Below are 20,858 nucleotides of genomic sequence, written 5' to 3'. Positions count from 1 at the left end.
GCCTCTGCTCTTTCACTGCTCCGATTAAAGTCTGTCAGGTCTGGAGCCTGGCATCACTGACTTTCTCTGCTATCACTTTTTGAGTGCAGGGTAATATTAGTGGCCAATATATCAGTTTTAAAAAATGAGTGTGAGAAGGGCATAGATTTATATTTCTGTTTGGAAATTGGAAATTCAGATCTGACTGAGTAAATGTTATGACTTTGAAACTGGCCTGAAGCAATTCAGGAGGAATCTGCTGGAGAGGAAGTGGTTTCCACTGACTTTGTACATTTCAGAGCAAGGTTGAAAGAGGCCCTCTCTGGTGCTGCTGCAGTGACATCTGAGCCTCTCTACAGAAGTGACACCAGTGTTTTATACAAAGCTATTTCCAGCTTGCTCACCGGCTACCCTAGGTCGTTCCTCCCTCAGATGTTCAGCTTTGAGAGAACAAAGCGTAGTGACCAGGAGCAAGTTGCACTTCCCATCCTGCAGTCTAATGCTTTTTTCTAGCAGTAGTTAGACCTCTCACATCCTCTCTAATCAAACTGTCTCACACTGGGAGCGTTTAGATCTGTAGGGAGTGAGTTTGAAAACAAATCCTAGTTCCACTCCCCGCTCATTCAGCTCATGTGAAAAAAAAAACTGGAAAACAATTGCTAATATTAAGGTTAAGAGGATGAGCCGGGAAGGAAATCACATTATACTAAATACTTATATTACATATACTAGACAGATATTGTCAATCTCAGATCATCTCTCTTTTGGTGGTATCAGAGGTGTTTTTTCAGGACAAACTGTTCAGTGACAACTAAGCAGGTGTAATGAGGGATTGCGCCACTAGGCGGAGTCTGCCCTCAGTCCGCTGCACACAGCCACAAGCATCCATGACATTTTGCTGCAACCTACCATCACAGTCTCCTAGATGGGAGGTGGTGTTCCCATATTCCACATCTTGTTGAAAAGGCAGCCTGCAGTGACACAGAAATCAGCACATCAGACACTTCAATACATCTCTTCATATACAAACAGCATAAAGTGTGTTTTTGAGTGCCATTAAATCATAGTTGTGTGATCTCCCATGATCGAATGTTGGTCTAATATAACAAAAATAAATGAACCTTTTTGAGAAAAATGTGTTAATGTAAAATTGTCGTTTTAAATGAACATTTGCATAGAAATGGTACATTAATGAGGACATTGGTTGATGGTAATCAATCAATTTGATATGGCACAAATTGGTGTGTTGTTCAGTGTAATGGGATACTCTATTGATCCCATTATTGATTTCCCTCACAGAGGTCAGAGGTCAGGGTCAGACATAGAGCTGAAGAAGATGGGCTTTGGAACTGACAGCGATACATGAACGTTTCACTTCAGATACCAATCAATCCTTATATTGTTTTATAGGAATATTTAGTTGAAAGGGGTAAGGATTATTTAATAATATGTACATCCATCCATCTTCTCCCGCTTATCCGTGGTCGGGTCGCGGGGGTAGCAGTTCCAGCAGAGAGCCCCAAACTTTATTTTCCCCGGCGACATCAACCAGCTCTGACTGGGGGATCCCAAGGCGCTCCCAGGCCAGCGAAGAGATATAATCCCTCCACCTGGTCCTAGGTCTACCCCTTGGTCTCTTACCAGCTGGACGTGCCTGGAACACCTCCTTAGGGAGGCGCCCAGGTGGCATCCTAACTAGGTGCGCGAACCACCTCAACTGGCTCCTTTCGATGCGAAGGAGGAGCGGTTCAACTCCGAGTCCCTCCCGGATGACCGAACTTCTCACCTTATCCCTAAGGGAGACACCAGCCACCCGGTGGAGAAAACCAATCTCGGCCGCTTGTATCCGCGATCTCGTTCTTTCGGTCATGACCCATCCTTCATGACCATAGGTGAGGGTAGGAACGAAAATGGCCCGGTAGACAGAGAGCTTTGCCTTCTGGCTCAGCTCCCTTTTCGTCACAATGGTGCGGTAAAGCGACTGCAGTACCGCTCCCGCTGCTCCGATTCTCCGGCCCATCTCACGCTCCATTGTTCCCTCACTCGAGAACAAGACCCCGAGATACTTGAACTCCTTCACTTGGGGTAAGGACTCATTCCCTACTTGGAGTGGACAGTCCATCGGTTTCCTGCTGAGAACCATGGCCTCAGATTTGGAGGTGCTGATCCTCATCCCAGCCGCTTCACACTCGGTTGCGAACCGATCCAGTGAATGCTGAAGGTCGCAGACCGATGAAGCCATCAGAACCACATCATCTGCAAAAAGCAGTGGTGCAATCCTTAGTCCACCGAACTGCAGACCCCCCCCCCCACGACTACGCCTCGAAATCCGAGCCATGTATATTACAAACAGGATTGGTGACAAAGCGCAGCCCTGGCGGAGGCCAACCCTCACCGGAAATGGGTCCGACTTACTGCCGAGGACCCGGACACAGCACTCGCTTTGGGAGTACAGAGATTGGATGGCCCTGAGTAGAGACCCCCTCACCCCATACTCCCGCAGCACCTCCCACAGTAACTCCCTGGGAACCCGGTCATACGCCTTCTCCAAGTCTACAAAACACATGTAGACCGGATAAGCGCACTCCCAGGCCCCCTCCAAGATCTTTGCGAGAGTAAAAAGCTGATCCATCGTTCCACGACCAGGACGGAATCCGCATTGTTCCTCCTCAATCTGAGGTTCGACAATCGGCCTGACCCTCCTTTCGAGTACCTTAGAGTAAACTTTCCCGGGGAGGCTGAGTAGTGTGATGCCTCTGTAATTGGCACACACCCTCTGATCCCCCTTTTTAAAAAGGGGAACCACCACCCCGGTCTGCCACTCCTTCGGTACTGTTTCCGACTTCCACGCAACGTTGATGAGACGTGTCAACCATGACAGTCGCTCAACACCCAGAGCCTTCAGCATTTCTGGGCGGATCTCATCCACCCCCGGGGCTTTGCCACTGTGGAGTTGTTTGACGACCTCAGTGACCTCCCCCCGGGAGATTGGTGTTGATCCCCCGTCATACTCCAGCTCTGCCTCTAACATAGAGGGCGGAGTTGTCGGGTTCAGGAGTTCCTCAAAGTGTTCCTTCCAACGCCCTAACCCCCTGATCCCACCAGAAGAGTCTGCGCTGCGCCGCTCCTCCTGCATCATAACCCACCAGGTGCATTTCAAAACGTTGCGGAAGCGGAGCGTCGTGTGCACAGTCTCGCAGTTGTTGTTGATTTTGGAATATTTCTAGAACTACGTACGTAGAAGTACGTAGTTAAATGGTTTATGTTTGTGTCTGTTTAAATCGTGTTTATTGTTGTTATTTCCTATTTTGTTGTGTTGTAGACTACAGACACAGTTAATAATAATTGTAATATTCCAGTTATAAACGACATGAATCAAAGATGTGTTGCTGTATTTTAGTGGTAAAAAAATATGCATTCATCATCATAATTATTCTATATATATATAATTTACAGTGCCTGTAAACCGGAGGAGAACGCTGGCATGTATTCTCCTACTTGAAAGATGGAGGTGGGGGGGAGGAGAAGGAGCCGGTTTTGGGTGCACCCCCTCAACCAGCAAAGCAGACAACAAGGTGATTTTCATCACTTCCTGCCTGCGCCGCACTGCGCCGCGTCCAAAATAGGATTCATCCTATATTTTAGAAATTCCTTGCGGCGAGGAGCTTCTGGGACGCTTCGAGCCGCGGCGCGGCGCAGCGGGTCTGGTGGAATAGCATCCATTGACTAGAGTGGCCGCGATCGCTAAAAACGCCGCAGCCGCAGCGCAGCGCAGACACTCCTGGTGGGATTAGGGGGTAACACTCCATCAGTTGAGGTCAACAACGTCCCATCCTTACTGTACACAGCTTGGATGGTTCCCTGCTTCCCCCTCCTGAGGTGTCGGACAGTTTTCCAGAACAACTTTGGTCCCGCCCGAAAGTCCTTCTCCATGTCTTCTCCGAACTTCTCCCACACCCGCTGCTTTGCCTCGGCCACGGATGAGGCTGCTGCCCTTCGGGCCTGTCGGTACCTTGCAACTGCCTCGGGAGTCACCCGGGATAACAAATCCCTGAAGGCCTCCTTCTTCAGTCGGACGGCTTCCCTGACCACCGGTGTCCACCAGGAGGTTCGAGGGTTACCGCCCCTTGAGGCACCTAGGACCTTGAGACCACAGCTCCCCGCCGCGGCTTCGGCAATAGAGGCTTTGATCACCGACCACTCTGGTTCAATGTCCCCAACCTCCACAGGAATGCCCGAAAAGCTCCGCCGGAGGTGCGAGTTGAAGGCCTCCTGAACTTGGGCCTCCTCCAGACGTTCCCAGTTCACCCGAACTACACGTTTGGGCTTACCAGGTCTATCCAGAGGTCTTCCCCCGCCACTCGACCCAACTCACCACCAGATGGTGATCAGTTGACAACTCCGCCCCTCTCTTTACCCGAGTGTCCAAAACATACGGCCTCAGGTCCGATGATACGATAACGAAATCGATCATGGACCTTCTGCCTAGGGTGCTCTGGTACCACGTACACTTATGAGCATCCTTATGTTCGAACATGGTGTTTGTTATGGCCAATCCATGACTAGCACAGAAGTCCAGTAACAAACCACCACTCCGGTTCAGATCAGGGGTGCCGTTCCTCCCAATCACGCCCCTCCAAGTGTCTCCATCATTGCCCACATGTGCGTTGAAGTCTCCCAGCAAGACTAAGGAGTCCCCTTCAGGAGCCCCATTCAGGACTCTTTCCAGGGTCTCCAAGAAGGCTGTATACTCTGAACTGCTGTTGGGTGTATAAGCACACACAACAGTCAGAGTTTTCCCCCCCATAACCCGCAGGCGTAGGGAGGCGACCCTCTCGTCCACTGGGGTAAACTCCAACAGCGAAGCACCCAACCGGGGACTTGTGAGTATCCCCACACCCGCCCGGCGCCTCACACCTTGAGCAACTCCGGAGAAGAATAGAGTCCAACCCCTATCTTTAAATTTTTAAAGATAGGGGTTGGGATTTTTAATAATATGTATTAATTATTATTTTTAGACAATTATTATCAATGAATATAAAGGTTGAAATTGTATACTAAAAGCTAGCTAATACTGTATATGCTAGTACATATTCAGAACTAGATTTAAAACATTATAATTTATAACATTTAAAAAGTAGAAGTAAAAATAAATAGCGCAATTTAATGCTTTACTTAAAAACTATATTTTTTACTAGAGTAGAGTAGATTCTGTGTAGCGGATTCTTTTAAGTAACTTATGACCATTTGCCATTTGAGTGTGTTTGAGTTTGTAATAGTTAATATGTTCATGACATATAACATGTATTTACTTTATTTATTCATAACATTGTTCGTTTGCCCACCTATTTGATTTCAATTAATTAGTAACACGTATCTTAAACTATTTCTAATCCTTTTTTGTTTTAGACATGTTTTAGTATGGGCATAATTGTCTTTTGCATAGTGAAATGAACACATATTTAAAGATGTTCTTGTAGACACAGTGTCATGAATCATTGTCTATTAAACTGCATGAACATTTGAGCCATTGTTTTTATTTAACATATCAATTTTTCATGATAAAGTGAAATAGCATAGTTTCTTCAACTTCACCTTACTTACCAGCCATTCCTGTGTACAACATAGCCTAAAGGAATGTGGTAACTTTGCCAATAAAACTGTCTTTGAGTATAATAACCTCTCCTGACATTGCAGGCAGCAGGTCTGCAGCGGTAGGAGACCGTTTACAGGTTGGTGTGTGGAGTGTGTGTGTGTGTGTTTGTGTGTGTGTGTTGTCCTCACCGTGTGCCTGGTCTCAGGAAGGAGCAGGTGCTGCCTCTGGTCCAGCCACAGTATGGGTCCCTGGAGGCTAGACAACTCCTGCACACCAATAAAAAATGAAAAAGTTAAGAAATGCAAAGGAATGACCTGATTCTCATAGCGGACATTTTTATAACTTTAGCAGGGAACTCTCCCTGGGAAACTTACAGAACCTAGGGACAAGTGTTACAGCTATGAATTAAGCAGGGACGTTAGCTTGCTTATTGTTTATCTGGCTAACAAGTTCATAAGTTAGGTTTAGTGGGCTAATAAAACCATACAATGTAGACAACTGTATATGATTTGAAATCCTCATGTGGTATTCATCTTCACACACAGCAGTCACACATATGGAGTTGCTTCTTGTTCTCGGTTTCCTGAACCCAACTGTGTTTAATGGCTGCTGTGGGACTCAGGTTCACAGTGTGGGGTTCTACTTCAAAAGATCTTCACCATCTGTTCAGTAATAAACAAATGCAGTCTTGGTATTTATAATATATCATCCATTTTATTACAAACTTAGACGAGGATGGTCTTGAATCTGCTTGTGTTAAATAGTATTTTTCAGGGAAATAATTCTCCCAAAATAAAGACAATACCTGTAGTTTGACAAAAACACCTAATCTATCGCTTGCTGATTGAAGCATTAGCAGAATTGCATTGCATTTTATTAGGACCACTGCGCTAATAGGTAGTGAGAGCACAAGGACAACAACTAAAGTTGGTAAGTCAGTCATATCCAGAGTTGGGTGTAACGCGTTACGTTACACCCAACTCTGTTACTGTAATAATATTACTTTTGTCGGTAACGGAGTAGTGTAACGCGCTACTTTTATAATTCAGTAATCACACTACAGTTACTAACATTGCCCCGACACGCGTTACTTCGTTACTTACTAAAATCAGTCATAATCAAACCTCAACAAACACCTGCAAAGAACACATGCTAAGGTGAAGCTAACGCACAGCTATTTGTTGTTTGTTTATATCACGGAGTCTGTTCTTCTTCTCTGTTTTCCGGTTGTTGCGAATACACACTACCGCCGCCTGCTGGTAAGGAGAGTTATTGCCACTCACGCATGCGCAGTTCGTACGTGCTCGGCTGAAGTCTTTGCGGTGTCTGGTTCCAGTGCAACACATGGCCAACACGCAGGAGAACACGCCGACGCAACAGCGTGAGCAGAGATAGACTGCGCAAAATATACAGATAGCAGGAGACAGAGGACAGCCACGGTCAGATAGGAAAACATTCAGGATCTGGATCAGTCTTATGCGACAATGGAAACTGAACTAAAGAGAACATTTGAAACTTTAGCAGTCTGCGTGATCTGCCTGCAGGGAGGGGCGGGCCGGCCCTGCGAGTAAAGTAACGAGTAAAGTAACGAGTAAAGTAACGAGTTACTTTATGTAGAGAGTAACGAAGTAGTGTAATATATTACTTTTTTTTAAAGTAATATGTAATATATTACTTTTTTTTAGTAACGACCCCATCTCTGGTCATACCTTGGATAATTGCCACTGCCACATTTATACTGACCTCATTATCACACAAAAAAACATTAAGGAAATTATATAAACTCTCCGAGGCAAAAACAATTACTTCATGCAGCGTGAGTGCAGGTGGCAGCGAGAGGTGGGCATCCGGACCAGACAGGCAGGGAAGGACAGCAGCAGAGTGTGACTGCTCCAGTCCAACGACAGAGACAAGAGCTGCCGAGCCTGAGGAGTGTCCTCACCACACCTGAGACAGAGAGAGAGACAATGGTGAAGACTGGAGGGTGAGGAGCCAGCAGAGGAAGGAGGTCGCTGGTTCCGAAAAGTTACAAGTGAAGGTAATCTTGGGAATTTTGGAATGTTTGCACAATTTTAATTAAAAAACAACCTTATAATTTAACAACAGAGTGAATATATTAACATTTCTTATGGTATGTTGTTAAACCACTAGATGCCAAAGCATAGTGTACTGTTTACAACCTGTTAACGACTTCTGCTAGTTTTTACTAGCTAGCTATTACCATGTGTGTTAATGTATGTCTCAAATCATGTTGTGACAGGGTCAAAGGCCTCATCTGTTTGCACTTCAAGTCAGACAGAATCCATATTTTTCAGACACCATTTTTTGACAGTCAGGTCTTACACAGTAACACACATGAAAATAATTACATTTAAGTTGTATTTTACTCTGCTGCTGCTACAAACATCAAAACATTAAAATAATTTGTATATATCATGATAAATACAACAACAAACAGTCAAAAAGTACTGAGATGTTGACTTGATCAATCAATTAGTCAGAATTTCTAATAGTATTTATAATTTTAAACCAAAACACCACATTATCTCGTTGAGCTTTACAAATGTGCACCTCTTAATGCTTCTCTTAAGATTTTGACTGTTACTGTTGTTGATGTATTTTAAGACATTTTTAATGACAACATTATTTTTGTATTAACAAGGTGAACAATTTGAAGGAATGTAAGTTGCAAACCTGATATCAAAGTGTGTAAATATGAATGTGCTATTACTGTAATAGATACAGTAAAGTCAATTTAATACCGGTAAGTAGTAGTCTTTTACTTGGTTAAAGAGGATGTTTGTGCACACTTTAAATAAGTTCACTTGAGCAAGCGTGCATATTAGTAAAGCACACTTGGGATTGACTTTAGCATATGTGCAGGTTTAAACCTTTTTTTGTCCATGTCACCTCCAGGGCTCCGTTGTCTCTTCTGCTCTACAGTTCTCAGATAATGGCAGGCAACATGAGCCATGATCTACCTGGAGCAACTTGTTAAAATGTATAACTTTATGGAGATCAAGGACAAAGACTCCACTCCTACTTACTTCTCTGGGTTGAATCCTTCCACCTCCTCCAGAAACACACTGCGGTGGGAAACAGGCTCTCCTGTGGGAATCATTAGAAACTTCAGGACCGTTCCCCGGGTTGAGCCCAGGAACAAGACGGTATGGTTCTTATGGGGGCCAGCTTCAGTGTCCACCACCATGGTTGTCAGCTGGTACCTAGAGATACAGAGTGAAGACTTGTTTTTTTCAATCAATAGTAAACATTTCCGATCCCTATGATGCATATTTGCAGGTTTACATTTCCGTTTTTCAGGCAATAAAAAGTTTCTCCATACATGGATGAATTATTGTCCCAGCCCAGGAGCCTCCACATGCACATACATATTAAACAGACAGGTACCAACCACAAAAAGATGCAAAACAACCACAAAGAAACAAAAAACAACTACAAAGGGACATAAAGCAACTGCAGAGAGGTACAAAAATAACCACAACAACATCTTGGTCTACATCAAAGACACAATATGAGACTAAAGACCACACACAAACTGAACAAAAAGACACAAAACAAAATGTCTCCCCTGCTATCAAATAACAACTCAGTGTTCGTACCGTCCCATAGTCTTGACAACCCAAGGTCTGTGCCCCATTAGTGGGATGGTCTCGTCCATCAGTGGATGGGTCTTCACAAAGTTCAGCACCTCATCCGGCAGTGTGTTGGAGGAGCTAAATCTAGATCCCTGCACCGCACATCCGCCTGGCCTGCAAGAAGAGAGAAAGACAGAAAAAAGAGAGTTCAGGGGTAGAAAGATAGGAAAGACAGCATAAGGAGGCAGAGAGAGCGAGAAGAAAAAAGCCTGACGAGTTTTTGTTTTGCGGCTTATGGAGCCTATATTAGAATATTTGCTGAGTGGTAGTGAAGTTTCTGTGTGATTGACAGTTTGAGCTTATAGCAGGGGAGTTAGTAGACATTATATGTGAGACAGATGCTCAGTAAAGCAGCAATGCAGTATTTCTCCCTAGATCAGCTCACATACACTTTGCATAACAATACCTTGGTTTAGGCACCGCTTCGTCCGGCACAGGAGTCCAAATAGACTCTGGGGATTTCTGCTCTTTAAAGCGGCCATCAAAGACATGAGCGAGCTGCTGCATGTCAAACACACACACCGCAGAGCCTGGGATGCTACCATAGAAAAACGAAAAACAAGACAGTGGTGAGAAAAACAGTGTTTGTGCAAGTTTGTGTTCACATTGTGTGCATCTCGCTACCTGTTTGGTGGAGTGGAGAAGAGACCCAGGACGACGTCTCGTCCCTGCATGCGGATGATTTTGCTCGTGGCGTGCAAGAGGTTGAAGTAAAAGTGTGAATCTCCTGGGACCGAGCAGTTTAGACGCGCTTTCAAAAAGGTGGTCCACTGTTTCTCGAGGACTCGCTGAGAGCCGCCCAAATCTGCCTTACACACACGAGCTACACGGGACACCATCACCTGGAATACAACAAGCATGGATAAGTAAAATGAAAGAAAGATAGAAAGAGAAGAAAGAGAGAAAGAAAGAAAGAAAGCACCTTCTCTAAATGATGAAACTCCATTGCCATCTCTCTGAAGAAGAAGTAAATATGAGGCCCCCACTCCATGGAGCTCACAAAGTAGGGCTCTGAAAATAATATGAGAAAAACAGAGTTAGACAAACACACTTACATACATACAGAGCAGTAGTGATGCAGTGCCGGGGGGGCTAAAGCAGCGCTCCGCAGTCCCTGACATGAAGCTGTAATAACACTAACATCAACACGCTGTCCGAGGGCCTCGCTCATCCAATATTTATGTCCTGTTTAATTTATCACCATGGACAAGAGGATACACATTATTTATCATTTATTCATCCAGCACTGTTGCAGCTTTGACCTGCCTCGGCTTGTTTGTGTTCTCTATGGAAAACAGACTTAGCTGTTCAATCTACGGCTTGTTAAAACCGTAGGGTCCAACGAACCTCAATACATCACTCTGTCTGAGCCTGTGCCACTCATTATGAATAAATGAAATCAGACGGTTTCAGTAGTTTATTATTGTGCTTCACCACCTCATGAAAAGACAGCCACAACAATTATTTCATTTACTGGGAGTAAACTAAGATAATGGTGTCTGTTATCTGTTCCTGATTGTCTATTGAAGGTGCCTGACTAAGAGAGACATTTTAATGCGTCTGAAAAGTACCTCTGAACCATTTGGAGTCGTGTTTGACTGTGCGGAGGGCGGGGCTGTCACTGAGGCTACGATAGATCACCGCATCGATGGCCAGGAAGTCTGTCACAGTGCCGGTAAAAAGACTCCCATCTGAGAGCAGGAGAGACGCACAGAGAGAGGAGAGAAGGAGATTAAGAAGAAGAAGAAGAAGAAGAAGAAGAAGAAGAAGAAGGAAGATACAGATGAAGAGATAGCACAAGGTCAGGAAGATTCAAACCAAACAAGCAATGCTGCGAGAGGTCTGACTATAAATATTTTGTAAAGCTAAACACAAGGGCACAGCCGTTTCATTGTCTGGAGCTGAAAATTGAGTCTGATGTCTGCTAGAAACACATCATTCTTTATTTTAAGATTTTACCTGCAAATAAAGCCACATTGGCATGTCGTGGATCATATGGGCATCGTGCCATCCCACTGACAGGCTCTCCCACCATTTCTAGAGTGTCTTTCTGCAAAAGAAACACAAATGGTATAGATAAACGAACTGGCAAGCACACAGAGAATGACCAGCTGACAGATAGATGGATACTAACAGTGTAGTTGGCGCACAGCGGGTTGAAGGCATTTGTTCCACATACAAACAGGCCACCATGCTGGCTGAGCAAAACCTTGATGAAATTACGACACTCCCCCTATAGACAAAGACACAAAAGGACACGATTAAAGAGGAGAAGAGCATCACAGGGTACAGGGCGACTTTGTTGAACCAAAAACTCGCTGTTAGAGCAAGGAGGCTGCAAGTGTGAGGTAAAAAGAAAAACAAAGTTTAAAACAATCCTTCACACCCTCAACCATCTGGAGGACCAAGGACGGGGACTTTATAGCTGTCTTCAAAGTGGAGGCTGCTGATTGAGCTGAGATTTAAAGCCGTTTCCACAATATCTGAAATCACACTGGTCAGCCCCTCTGCCCTTTTTCTGATTCTACAACAAATCATGGTGACATGAATTTGCAAAGATGGGGAAAATAATTGATGGTTCTTTAATAAACCTGTGAAGTTTAATGATTGTATTTGGATTATCAGTGGCTTTGTTCAGCGCCCATTATTGGTTTTGAATGTTGCAAGCTAGCTACTAGCTTAAAGCATGTGCTGACAAAGTTAGCATTTGTTTTAGGATATTTTAGTTACTACTCGAGTGGTTTGTTTAATCCAGCAACGTATGAAATAAACAGATTGTCTTGTAAAATATTATTAATAGAGTTAGAGTGGATTTGTTAACTTTGGTGACAGCTCAGCTAGCTGTTTGACCCTGTTTTCAGTCTAAGTTAGGCTAACGAGCTGCTGGCTCCAACATAATTATATCGGTCATCTTGGTCTAGGCAAAAAAGTAAATAAGCATATTTCCCATTACATTATCCAGTATTGATTAATCACTTCCTTATGTGCATTTCCTGCTATGCTTAATTAAGAAAGCCTATAAAAAGAGTATACAAAAATGACTCTTAACTTCAATAGAAGAGCTACTTACCAATATCATTAGGAGGACAATTACACAAGGCGAAACAGTTCTGCTTGCTTATTTTAAAATAACTAACACTGTTTAGGCCTCTGCAATTCAAACACATACTGTATACAGTACAGTTGGTAAGCGTTTGTGTAACTCAATGCCACTGTGTGGTTGGCATTTGGCAAATTATATTTTGATGTTAAAATAAAGCTGCTTCTGATGTTAGAGCTGAGATGACCAGCTGCGGGCTCCAGTTAAATATTTACCATACAGATGTGAGAGTGGTATCGATCTTCAAAAATATTACTCTTGGCAAGAAAGCATATGAGTGTATTTTCCAAAATATATTCCTTCAACAACTTAAATACATTCAGCTGTTGCAGTTCAGGTATTGCTGGCTTATATATAATGGAGCCATCGCAAATGTTATTAGTTTCACCTGCGCTTTCCCTGCTGTGACATTTAGCTGTGAAATATGTCTATTTTTGGACTGTCGCAAGTTTCACTGCACACTTACCTATTAGATGCTTTAACATATTAAAGCTTTAGGTCTATAACTGTAGCCTATGCCAGATAGTTCAAAATTGCACCATTTATTCTGAACAATTTGATTACTTCATCCAAGTTTGCAAGCTTTAGTTTCACCCTACAGTCTTTTATCTTCTTCCTCTTATTCTCTCCACCTAGGGCAGGGGTGGGGAACCTTTTTCCTCTCAAGGGCCATTTCAATTTTTACAATATCCTCAGAGGGCCGTACAAGTTATTGACCTCTGCTTAAAAAAACTAAAATCACAGCCCATTCATTTCATGCTGTGCAAAGAAAAAGCAACCTCTTAATCCAGATATCTCACCATGACTCGCGTATGCATGCACGTGCAGGGTGTGGCGTGACCACCAAAACAGAAAGATATCGACACAAGATGTGTGCAAATGTATTTAGTTTCCTATCCATGTGAACATGATTTAAGTGGGGGGGGGGACCTAACCTCCTCTAGGGGGGTCCGGGGGGCATGCTCCCCTGGGAAGATTTTTTTTTAAATGTTGAAGTTAAAAGCATCAATCTGGTGCACGTTGAGAGCAACATTAGGAGATCTATGGACACATCTCTCAACACCCAAACACAACTGTAAGCAGATGTTCTTTTAATTTATGGATATTTGACAAATCACTCCCCTTTCAAACTGTATTCTTCTTTATTAATAACTGTCATATAGTATTTTATACCTGTTTACTTTATTCTCTTATTTTTTTTATAACTATAATGATCATATAAAGATGTGTCTTTCTCACTGGTTGTAGAAAAAGCTTCTTATATTCGTTAGCATAGCTAGCTAACCAGATGCTAATGATAACAACACAGTTATTGACTGTCTGATCAGTATGACAGATGAACAGATCGCCACTGGGCTTTCAACTAAAGACACAGACACGCAGAAACTGCGGCATGTGTATGGACTTATCGGTAGGGCAATTTCTGAAGTGCTGGAGTGGCGTTCTGGTGCTCTCCGTCAGAACTGCACCCCTGTCAGTCGAGACCTCTATGGTCGAGACATATACCACGTGATGACACGTTAGGCTCGTGTTGTGTTCATGGACCCTGACCTTGGCCAGGAAAAACAGGCACTCGCTTGTTTATTTTTTTTGCGGTCTAGATTTCTTTCATTTTTTTATTTTTTGCGTGTGTTTATAAATTACCTCGAGGGCCGTACCAAATTGTCTCGCGGGCCGTATACGCCCCGGAGGCCGGAGGTTCCCCACCCCTGACCTAGGGCATGTCTTTCTCTCCATTTTATCCAAGTGATTTTATTTATTTTTTATTTTCTTCTTTCTTTTGTGTTCTTTGAAGTAGCACATCTTTTCCTTTTGTAGTTTCTTCACCTCTTTCTAGTACCTGGTGGCTGCACCTTCACATCACATCCTTATAGACACCTCCCTTTCTCAACTAATTTCAATTACCGTTTCCTCCCAGAGGCTGTGTCACTCTCTCTGCTTGGTTTGCTTTTTAATGTTTCCTCCTGCCCCTCTTTCCATGAGTTACGCTCAGATTGGATTTTGCTGGTAGAACATCTATTCAATTAAACTTAAAATGTATGTAACAACCATCAAATCTTTCTCTTCACATTGGTCAACGATTACTTTGTTAACCCTAAACCTACACACACATTTAATTGTCAGACTCTCTTGTCTTTTCTGAATGACAGATGGATCCCTTTCGGCCTTGGTAACGTTTCACTGAGCCAGTGTGATTCGGTGATGCACTGATTCTGTATCAACAAGATCAAATTTGTGTAAATACCATATGCAGGTGCACCCCAAGGAAATAAGGTTCCTCTAACAGCTGTTGTGTCTGTCCAAGCGTGTGATACTGTAGATAGTGTTGATGCATGAGAATGGATATCAAAGTCAGAGCGTTTTGCACCTTACCTCATGTTTGCCCTTCATCCGGCACACTCGAATGTCGTTCTTATTGGATTCCCATGTCCTTTTCTGAAGAAAAAAACCCCCATTCAGAATAAATTTGAAATCTGTGTGTGTGTTTCATCAGTTTTGATATGTGTGTGTACAAGACAATGGGACTTACCTTGCTGTAAAACATCTCATCACCTGCCATGTTATCCAGCTCCACTCTGTACAGGTCATCTCTATAAAACAGACAACAAATCAGTGCTGATGCTATACTATAGGATAGAAAATAAACAATGTGTATTTTCAGCACTGTTTCACAATGGGCTAACTTTCTTTCTTATAATGTTCAAATTGAGATGCACACGGCAGAGAGTGTGGAACCTGCACAAAAGGCATTTTAATTAGGAACACTTGGGAACCTTGTACCATTTTGCATCCTAACAATACAATACAAATAGATTAGGGGTTTGCTTTTGCCTTGTGGTCCACACCAAGTTTTAGTTATGGCTCTCCAAGGGGAAAAGTGTATTTTATTAATTGATTCAGAAACAAAATGAAAACATTCTCTTTTTCAGATTGTATATGATGGCCTTTATACTTCTCCCATCAGTAAGTAAGGGTTTACAAAGTTACAGCAGCCAGGGTTATTACTTATTTGTCAAAGATAATTAGTATTGCATGTATGATCTATGTTGCTCATAATAGTGGCCTGCTTCGTTTATGGTTTCATAAAAGTACTGCTGTTGTTTTTCTCTTAGTAAACATTTTTGCCACCTGTTTTTTGTGTTTTTTTTCGTGACTCAAATCTGTTCTGGCAAAAAGATATTTAATTAAAACTGTGTGAAATTGTGAAATGTTTCATTTGCATGAGGTAGATAGAATATACAATTTATTTGTGTTATTCATTTTGTACATTTTTGGTATTTATTTATTTTTCCTTCTGCTGTTTACTATTTCCCATACATCGAGTATAAGACTAATGTGAACGAACAGCTTTCACTTGACATTTCACAACATGATTGAATGCCTCTGCGCCACAACAAGCTGAAAATGTTTTCTACCGAGTGACAGCAGATGGGAGCTGTGGCATCAAATAAAAGCGAAAGGATATTAATGCAGGCACGTCAGTAACACACAGTTGGAGGCGGTTGCCATTGGTTACCTGGCTCCTATGTACAGCGTGCGGTTGACTTGGAGGACCGTCTGGATGTGCATCTCCTGTCTCTGAGCTGAACGATGCGGTCTGCCCAAAAACACCGGATACCTCCGCACAACTGACATGAACACACACATGTAAAGGAGGGAAAGACATACAAAAAAAGAAATGAAGTGCCAAGAATGCATTGACAGTTAAGGACAGATCGAGTACTTTTACCATCTATATTTACCCTTAACACTTTTCTACCCTTGACTTTAATAGTGTCTTCACTCATTCTTGATCCTTTGTTGAGGCAAACAAAGGTAATATGGAGGAGACGAATGGCGCAGCAGTTAAAGTACACTGAAACACTTTAATCCTCTTGGTGTTTTTCTTTGCTTTTGGTGATGCATGCAGCTCCATAATGAGAAAAACTGTGTGGAACCATTATTGTAATTTTATGGTAAAAAAGGCACTCCCTCACCCTCCTCCCTACATTTCAGATAAGTGGGGGAGAACAGATGAGGTGGAGAGAGAAAGCGGCAGTTTCAGAGTATGAGAAAGTTGCAAAGAGGAGGAGGACGGCCTCCACAGGGAGCCCTCATCATCAGGAGACAGATTGGGACAACGTCTCATTGTCCTTGACTGTAGGGGAGGGAGAGAGGAGCTCGTAGCGATCCATCTCCACCCGTCTCCTCCCCTTCTCTCTACCACCTCTCAGCCTTCTCCTGTCATTTGTATCACCCCATCCAATCCAATTGTCTTTCACTTTTTCATCTCCTTGCACCTCTCAAAATCCATAACAATCATTTCTCTCCCCTTTTCTTTCTGTCTTTACATCTCTCTGTCCCCCTGATATTTATCAGTCTACTATACTGCTATTGAGAGAAAGACTCTTCTCATTCATCTGTATGCCCGGGCAGTTAGAGAGCAGCTCCACACCAAAGCTTTGACTCTTGACCCCGTATTTCCGCGAAGTCATTTATCATCAATGGTGTTCATACAGTCGCACAGTCAGACACACACACACACACACACACACACACACACACACACACACACACACACACACACACACACGCACACGCACACGCACACGCACACGCACACGCACACGCACACCCACACACACACACACACACACACACACACACACACACACACACACACACACACACACACACACACACACACACACACACACACACACACACACACACACACACACACACACACAGCAGGAAGGAAGCATACCCTCTATGGGGACGTAGCTGAGAGGGCTGGGTTCCTCTGGGAACGAGGCGTCCGCCAGTTGAAGCAGCAGGAGAAGAAATGTGAGGGGATGGGCCACAGTCGCCATGGCAGCAACACACATGAACTGAAAAAGGGGATGGGAGAGAAAATGTCATTGTTGTGTACGCTTTATTTTTTCAGTGTGTGCATGTGCGAGAGTGTACGTGAGAGTGTGAGTAACATTATGACAGATTTCTTATCAACAGGTTTGTGTGTGTGTATGTGTTTGTGAGGACCGGGTCAGAAGTGCAGCAGGGTGACTGCTGCCACCAACCTTGCTGCAGCGGGAAGCTTGTGCCTTTCTATTGTCTGCTCTTTGGTGTAATGGTGATCCATTCATTGTCAAGCTGTTTGAATTGAAGGGGATTCTCACAGTCATAAAGAGACAGAACAGTCACGTGATTACAAAGCCACTTTTGGTGGCAATGCTCCTTTCTCTAATTGTGTTTCTGTATGGACATATGGAGGATATATTACTGGTGATTTGCAACTAAAAAGGAACAGTTGTCTTTATAGAGAGTGAAGTATAAGAAGAGGTGAAGGGAGTGACTCGGGTAAGCTGGACAATGCCTTTCCAAAGGTCAAAAGTCAAGAATGTTCTAAATCATGAACAAGGAGAAGGGGAGTCAAAAGATTGTGGTCTTTATAAAGTTAATAGGCCACAAAAGGTTCACACTGTGCAAGATATGACCACACACAGTAAAACAAGTGCAACGCTAGCATTTCAGCACATGGTTTGAGCTAATTGCTAACCTCAGATGCCAACATGCTGGTAATGAGTAAGTTAAAGGTCCCATGTCATGCTTTTCCGGTTATTACCCGTCTCCTTGTGTGTTATGAAGGTTTGTATGCATGTAAACGGTCTGCAGAGTCACAAACCCTCAAAGTACACCGTGTAGCGAGTAAAACTCTAACACAGAAAATACCTGTCTATGCTGCCCCAGAACGCCTCTTTGGAGATTTATCTTTTTCCATTGTTTTCTTCCTGGGTATGGTGAGGTGCCCATACCCAAATGGACCCATTGGTCCTATTTGGTCATTAACAAAAGCCAAGAAATTGCGTCTGAAAGATTCATCCAGTGGGGACTTTGAATATCTTTACACATTTTAATGGGAATAAATAAAAAGTCCACAAATATTTTTTAGTTGTGACGAAAGTGGTGGATCAACTTGGCAAACATGGCAAAAAACGACAACATAGAGGGGTAACAAATATGCTCTTCAGCCTCTTTTTCACCTATTAAACCAAGACAGTAGAATAACACCGCTTCACATAAGTTACTATCAGTACAAAATTGTAGAAGCCATGCCATCAATCACATTAAATGTGGATGTTCTCTTTGTATTTCCTCAAAAAGCCTGTGGCTGATCTGCACAGTCTTTGATGTAAGAATACTTTGGAAAAAGAAGAGGATGTACAAAGAGAAGGAAAGAAAAGACAAATGAGCAGAACAACAAGGGGGGAGCTCTGAGGATTTTGTCTTGGGTTGCTGAGAGTGCTGAGAACACAAATGAGAAATGGTTGAAAAAAAAATAATTAAAAAATATAAATGCTGTTCCCATCAAATCAACCTGAATACAGTGTTCCATGTTTCCCCCAAGCCCCGCTTATTTCCTTTCATCCTCAGCCTTTCTCCCTCCATCACCCACCTCCGCCCTTCATTTCTCTTTCTTTATACCTCGTTCCAGGATGAAAACCCCACGACTGTCAAAGATAGAAAGGTAGATGTGCCAGTTGCTAAGGTGATGACAACTGCTATTTGAAGCACACAGTTGCATCCAGATGTAACATATAAATAAGCATGATTACCTGTGTTTCCAACACTTCAGATTGTGCATGTGTGTGATTGACAGCAGTTTGAGGACAGCAGTAAGGCAATGTGGGGTTGCATACTATACACTGGGAGTCTCTTCAAATGAAATTCTAGCCCAGAGATTGCAGATTTGACATATCTAAGCCTTCTCCTCATCAGCAGCACCGGATGAGCCCTGAGGGGGCTGGGAGGCTTGTTTCATCTAAATCTCCATTGGGATTCCCTGAACTAGAACTGATTGAGTCAGGTGTAGGGTCAGACTCATTTCATTATGGCCATTTTATGAGAATCAAAATGTGATGCTTTAAACATAAAATGAAATAGTTTTTTCTTGTATGGACTCTTTTGGAAACGATTAAATGAAATGGAGTGTGTTTTCCAGTGAGATTAGGCATCATATGGTTGTTGCTTGCGGCAAAACCACAATTTATTTTCAAATTCACAGTTGAACGTGCATACATGGATATTAAAGATTCAGTGGGACTTCATCTTTCTAAGAATCTGATTATGTCTGACTAACGACTACAAATGTAAATGCACGCACACACACACACACACACACACACACACACACACGCACGCACGCACGCACGCACGCACGCACGCACACACACACACACACACACACACACACGCACACGCACACACGCACACACATTTAAGTGCTCTTCATTTATTAAAATGTAAAGAAAATATAGACTATGAAAATGCTGTGGGAGTTACAGCCAAGTACAAAGACAAATATTATATTAGAATTGTCAAAATGCAAAACAATTAAAATGTTGCACTACTACCAACATTACTTGTACACAGAATAGCACATCAACAATGTTCTGTTGGTTCATATACAGTACAGATATGTGTGAGTTAAAAAAACCTTCTGTCATACAGACAAAACAATCTCTGTATGTCAGAGATTGCTGTCCAAAATAATGTTTTGGTTCATCTCTGTGTATTACAGTATGTAGGGAGCCAATTGTAACATGACATTGGTATCACATGGTATCTGTGTCATTACTAGTGATCAAGAGTCTTAATTGTTACTAGCTAGTGTTGGTCAGTGTGGACAAATCTGAAAATGTTTGATGGCAACACCAAATCCCAAGTGTTTAGGAACAAAAGAAGGAGCAAGCCCAGAAAAGATAATAGTTTTGAGGGCTGAAAAAGCTATGGCAAGGTGATCACTATTCTAGCCTAAAGTAATTCTGTTACATAAAACTGCACAACTGATTCTGAAAATCGCAATACATGGCTAATACATGGCTAATACATGCAGTGATTCTGCTCATTACTGTAAAGCTTGGGTTTCAAAGCTGGTCATCCTTGACTGTTCCTGTTCTCTCACACCAACACCCCCCCACACACACACACACACACACACACACACACACACACACACACACACACACACACACACACACACACACACACACACACACACACACACACACACACACACACACACACACACACACACACACACACACACACACACACACACACACACACACACACACACACACACACACACACACACACACACACACACACACACACACACACACACACACACACACACACACACACACACACACACACACACACACACACACACACACACACACACACACACACACACACACACACACACACACACACACACACACACACACACACACACAAACAGCCTGCGCATGCTACATACTAAAACCCTGCGGCCAATCATTGATGTAGCCTCCTCATTAGAGTGTGTATTGATTAAGGTTATCGATCCATAAGTTAAACCATCAGATCTGGGCCATGGCCAACATATCACAACTCTGCTGCTGGCCAATGCCATGACAAAGGCACTATTTTTAACGATTTTGGCTATAAAAAGATGTTTGGGGCAGCGCTTTGATGTTTGATTATCAAGAGTTCTGAGTTC

At 43.0% G+C, this 20,858-nt stretch overlaps 1 protein-coding gene across 1 annotated transcript in view; it reads right to left on the bottom strand.

The window, feature by feature from the left end:
- Positions 1–20,858, bottom strand: part of sema6ba (sema domain, transmembrane domain (TM), and cytoplasmic domain, (semaphorin) 6Ba) — a 38,141-nt gene that overhangs the window by 4,810 nt on the left and 12,473 nt on the right. The window contains exons 3-17 of the mRNA XM_034105404.1: positions 17,079–17,202; positions 15,849–15,960; positions 14,862–14,922; positions 14,705–14,767; positions 11,366–11,464; positions 11,191–11,281; positions 10,803–10,922; positions 10,154–10,242; positions 9,856–10,073; positions 9,638–9,769; positions 9,196–9,345; positions 8,623–8,799; positions 7,382–7,522; positions 5,764–5,841; positions 889–950 (exon numbers count right to left, since the gene is read on the bottom strand). Coding sequence (XP_033961295.1) covers positions 889–950; positions 5,764–5,841; positions 7,382–7,522; positions 8,623–8,799; positions 9,196–9,345; positions 9,638–9,769; positions 9,856–10,073; positions 10,154–10,242; positions 10,803–10,922; positions 11,191–11,281; positions 11,366–11,464; positions 14,705–14,767; positions 14,862–14,922; positions 15,849–15,960; positions 17,079–17,199 — 1,714 coding nt within the window. The 5' untranslated portion in view covers positions 17,200–17,202. The remainder of the gene's footprint in view (positions 1–888; positions 951–5,763; positions 5,842–7,381; positions 7,523–8,622; positions 8,800–9,195; positions 9,346–9,637; positions 9,770–9,855; positions 10,074–10,153; positions 10,243–10,802; positions 10,923–11,190; positions 11,282–11,365; positions 11,465–14,704; positions 14,768–14,861; positions 14,923–15,848; positions 15,961–17,078; positions 17,203–20,858) is intronic.

Source organism: Pseudochaenichthys georgianus, chromosome 17 (genome assembly GCF_902827115.2).
Source record: "Pseudochaenichthys georgianus chromosome 17, fPseGeo1.2, whole genome shotgun sequence".
NCBI lineage: Eukaryota > Metazoa > Chordata > Actinopteri > Perciformes > Channichthyidae > Pseudochaenichthys > Pseudochaenichthys georgianus.
This window is presented reverse-complemented; position numbering and strand designations above follow the sequence as displayed.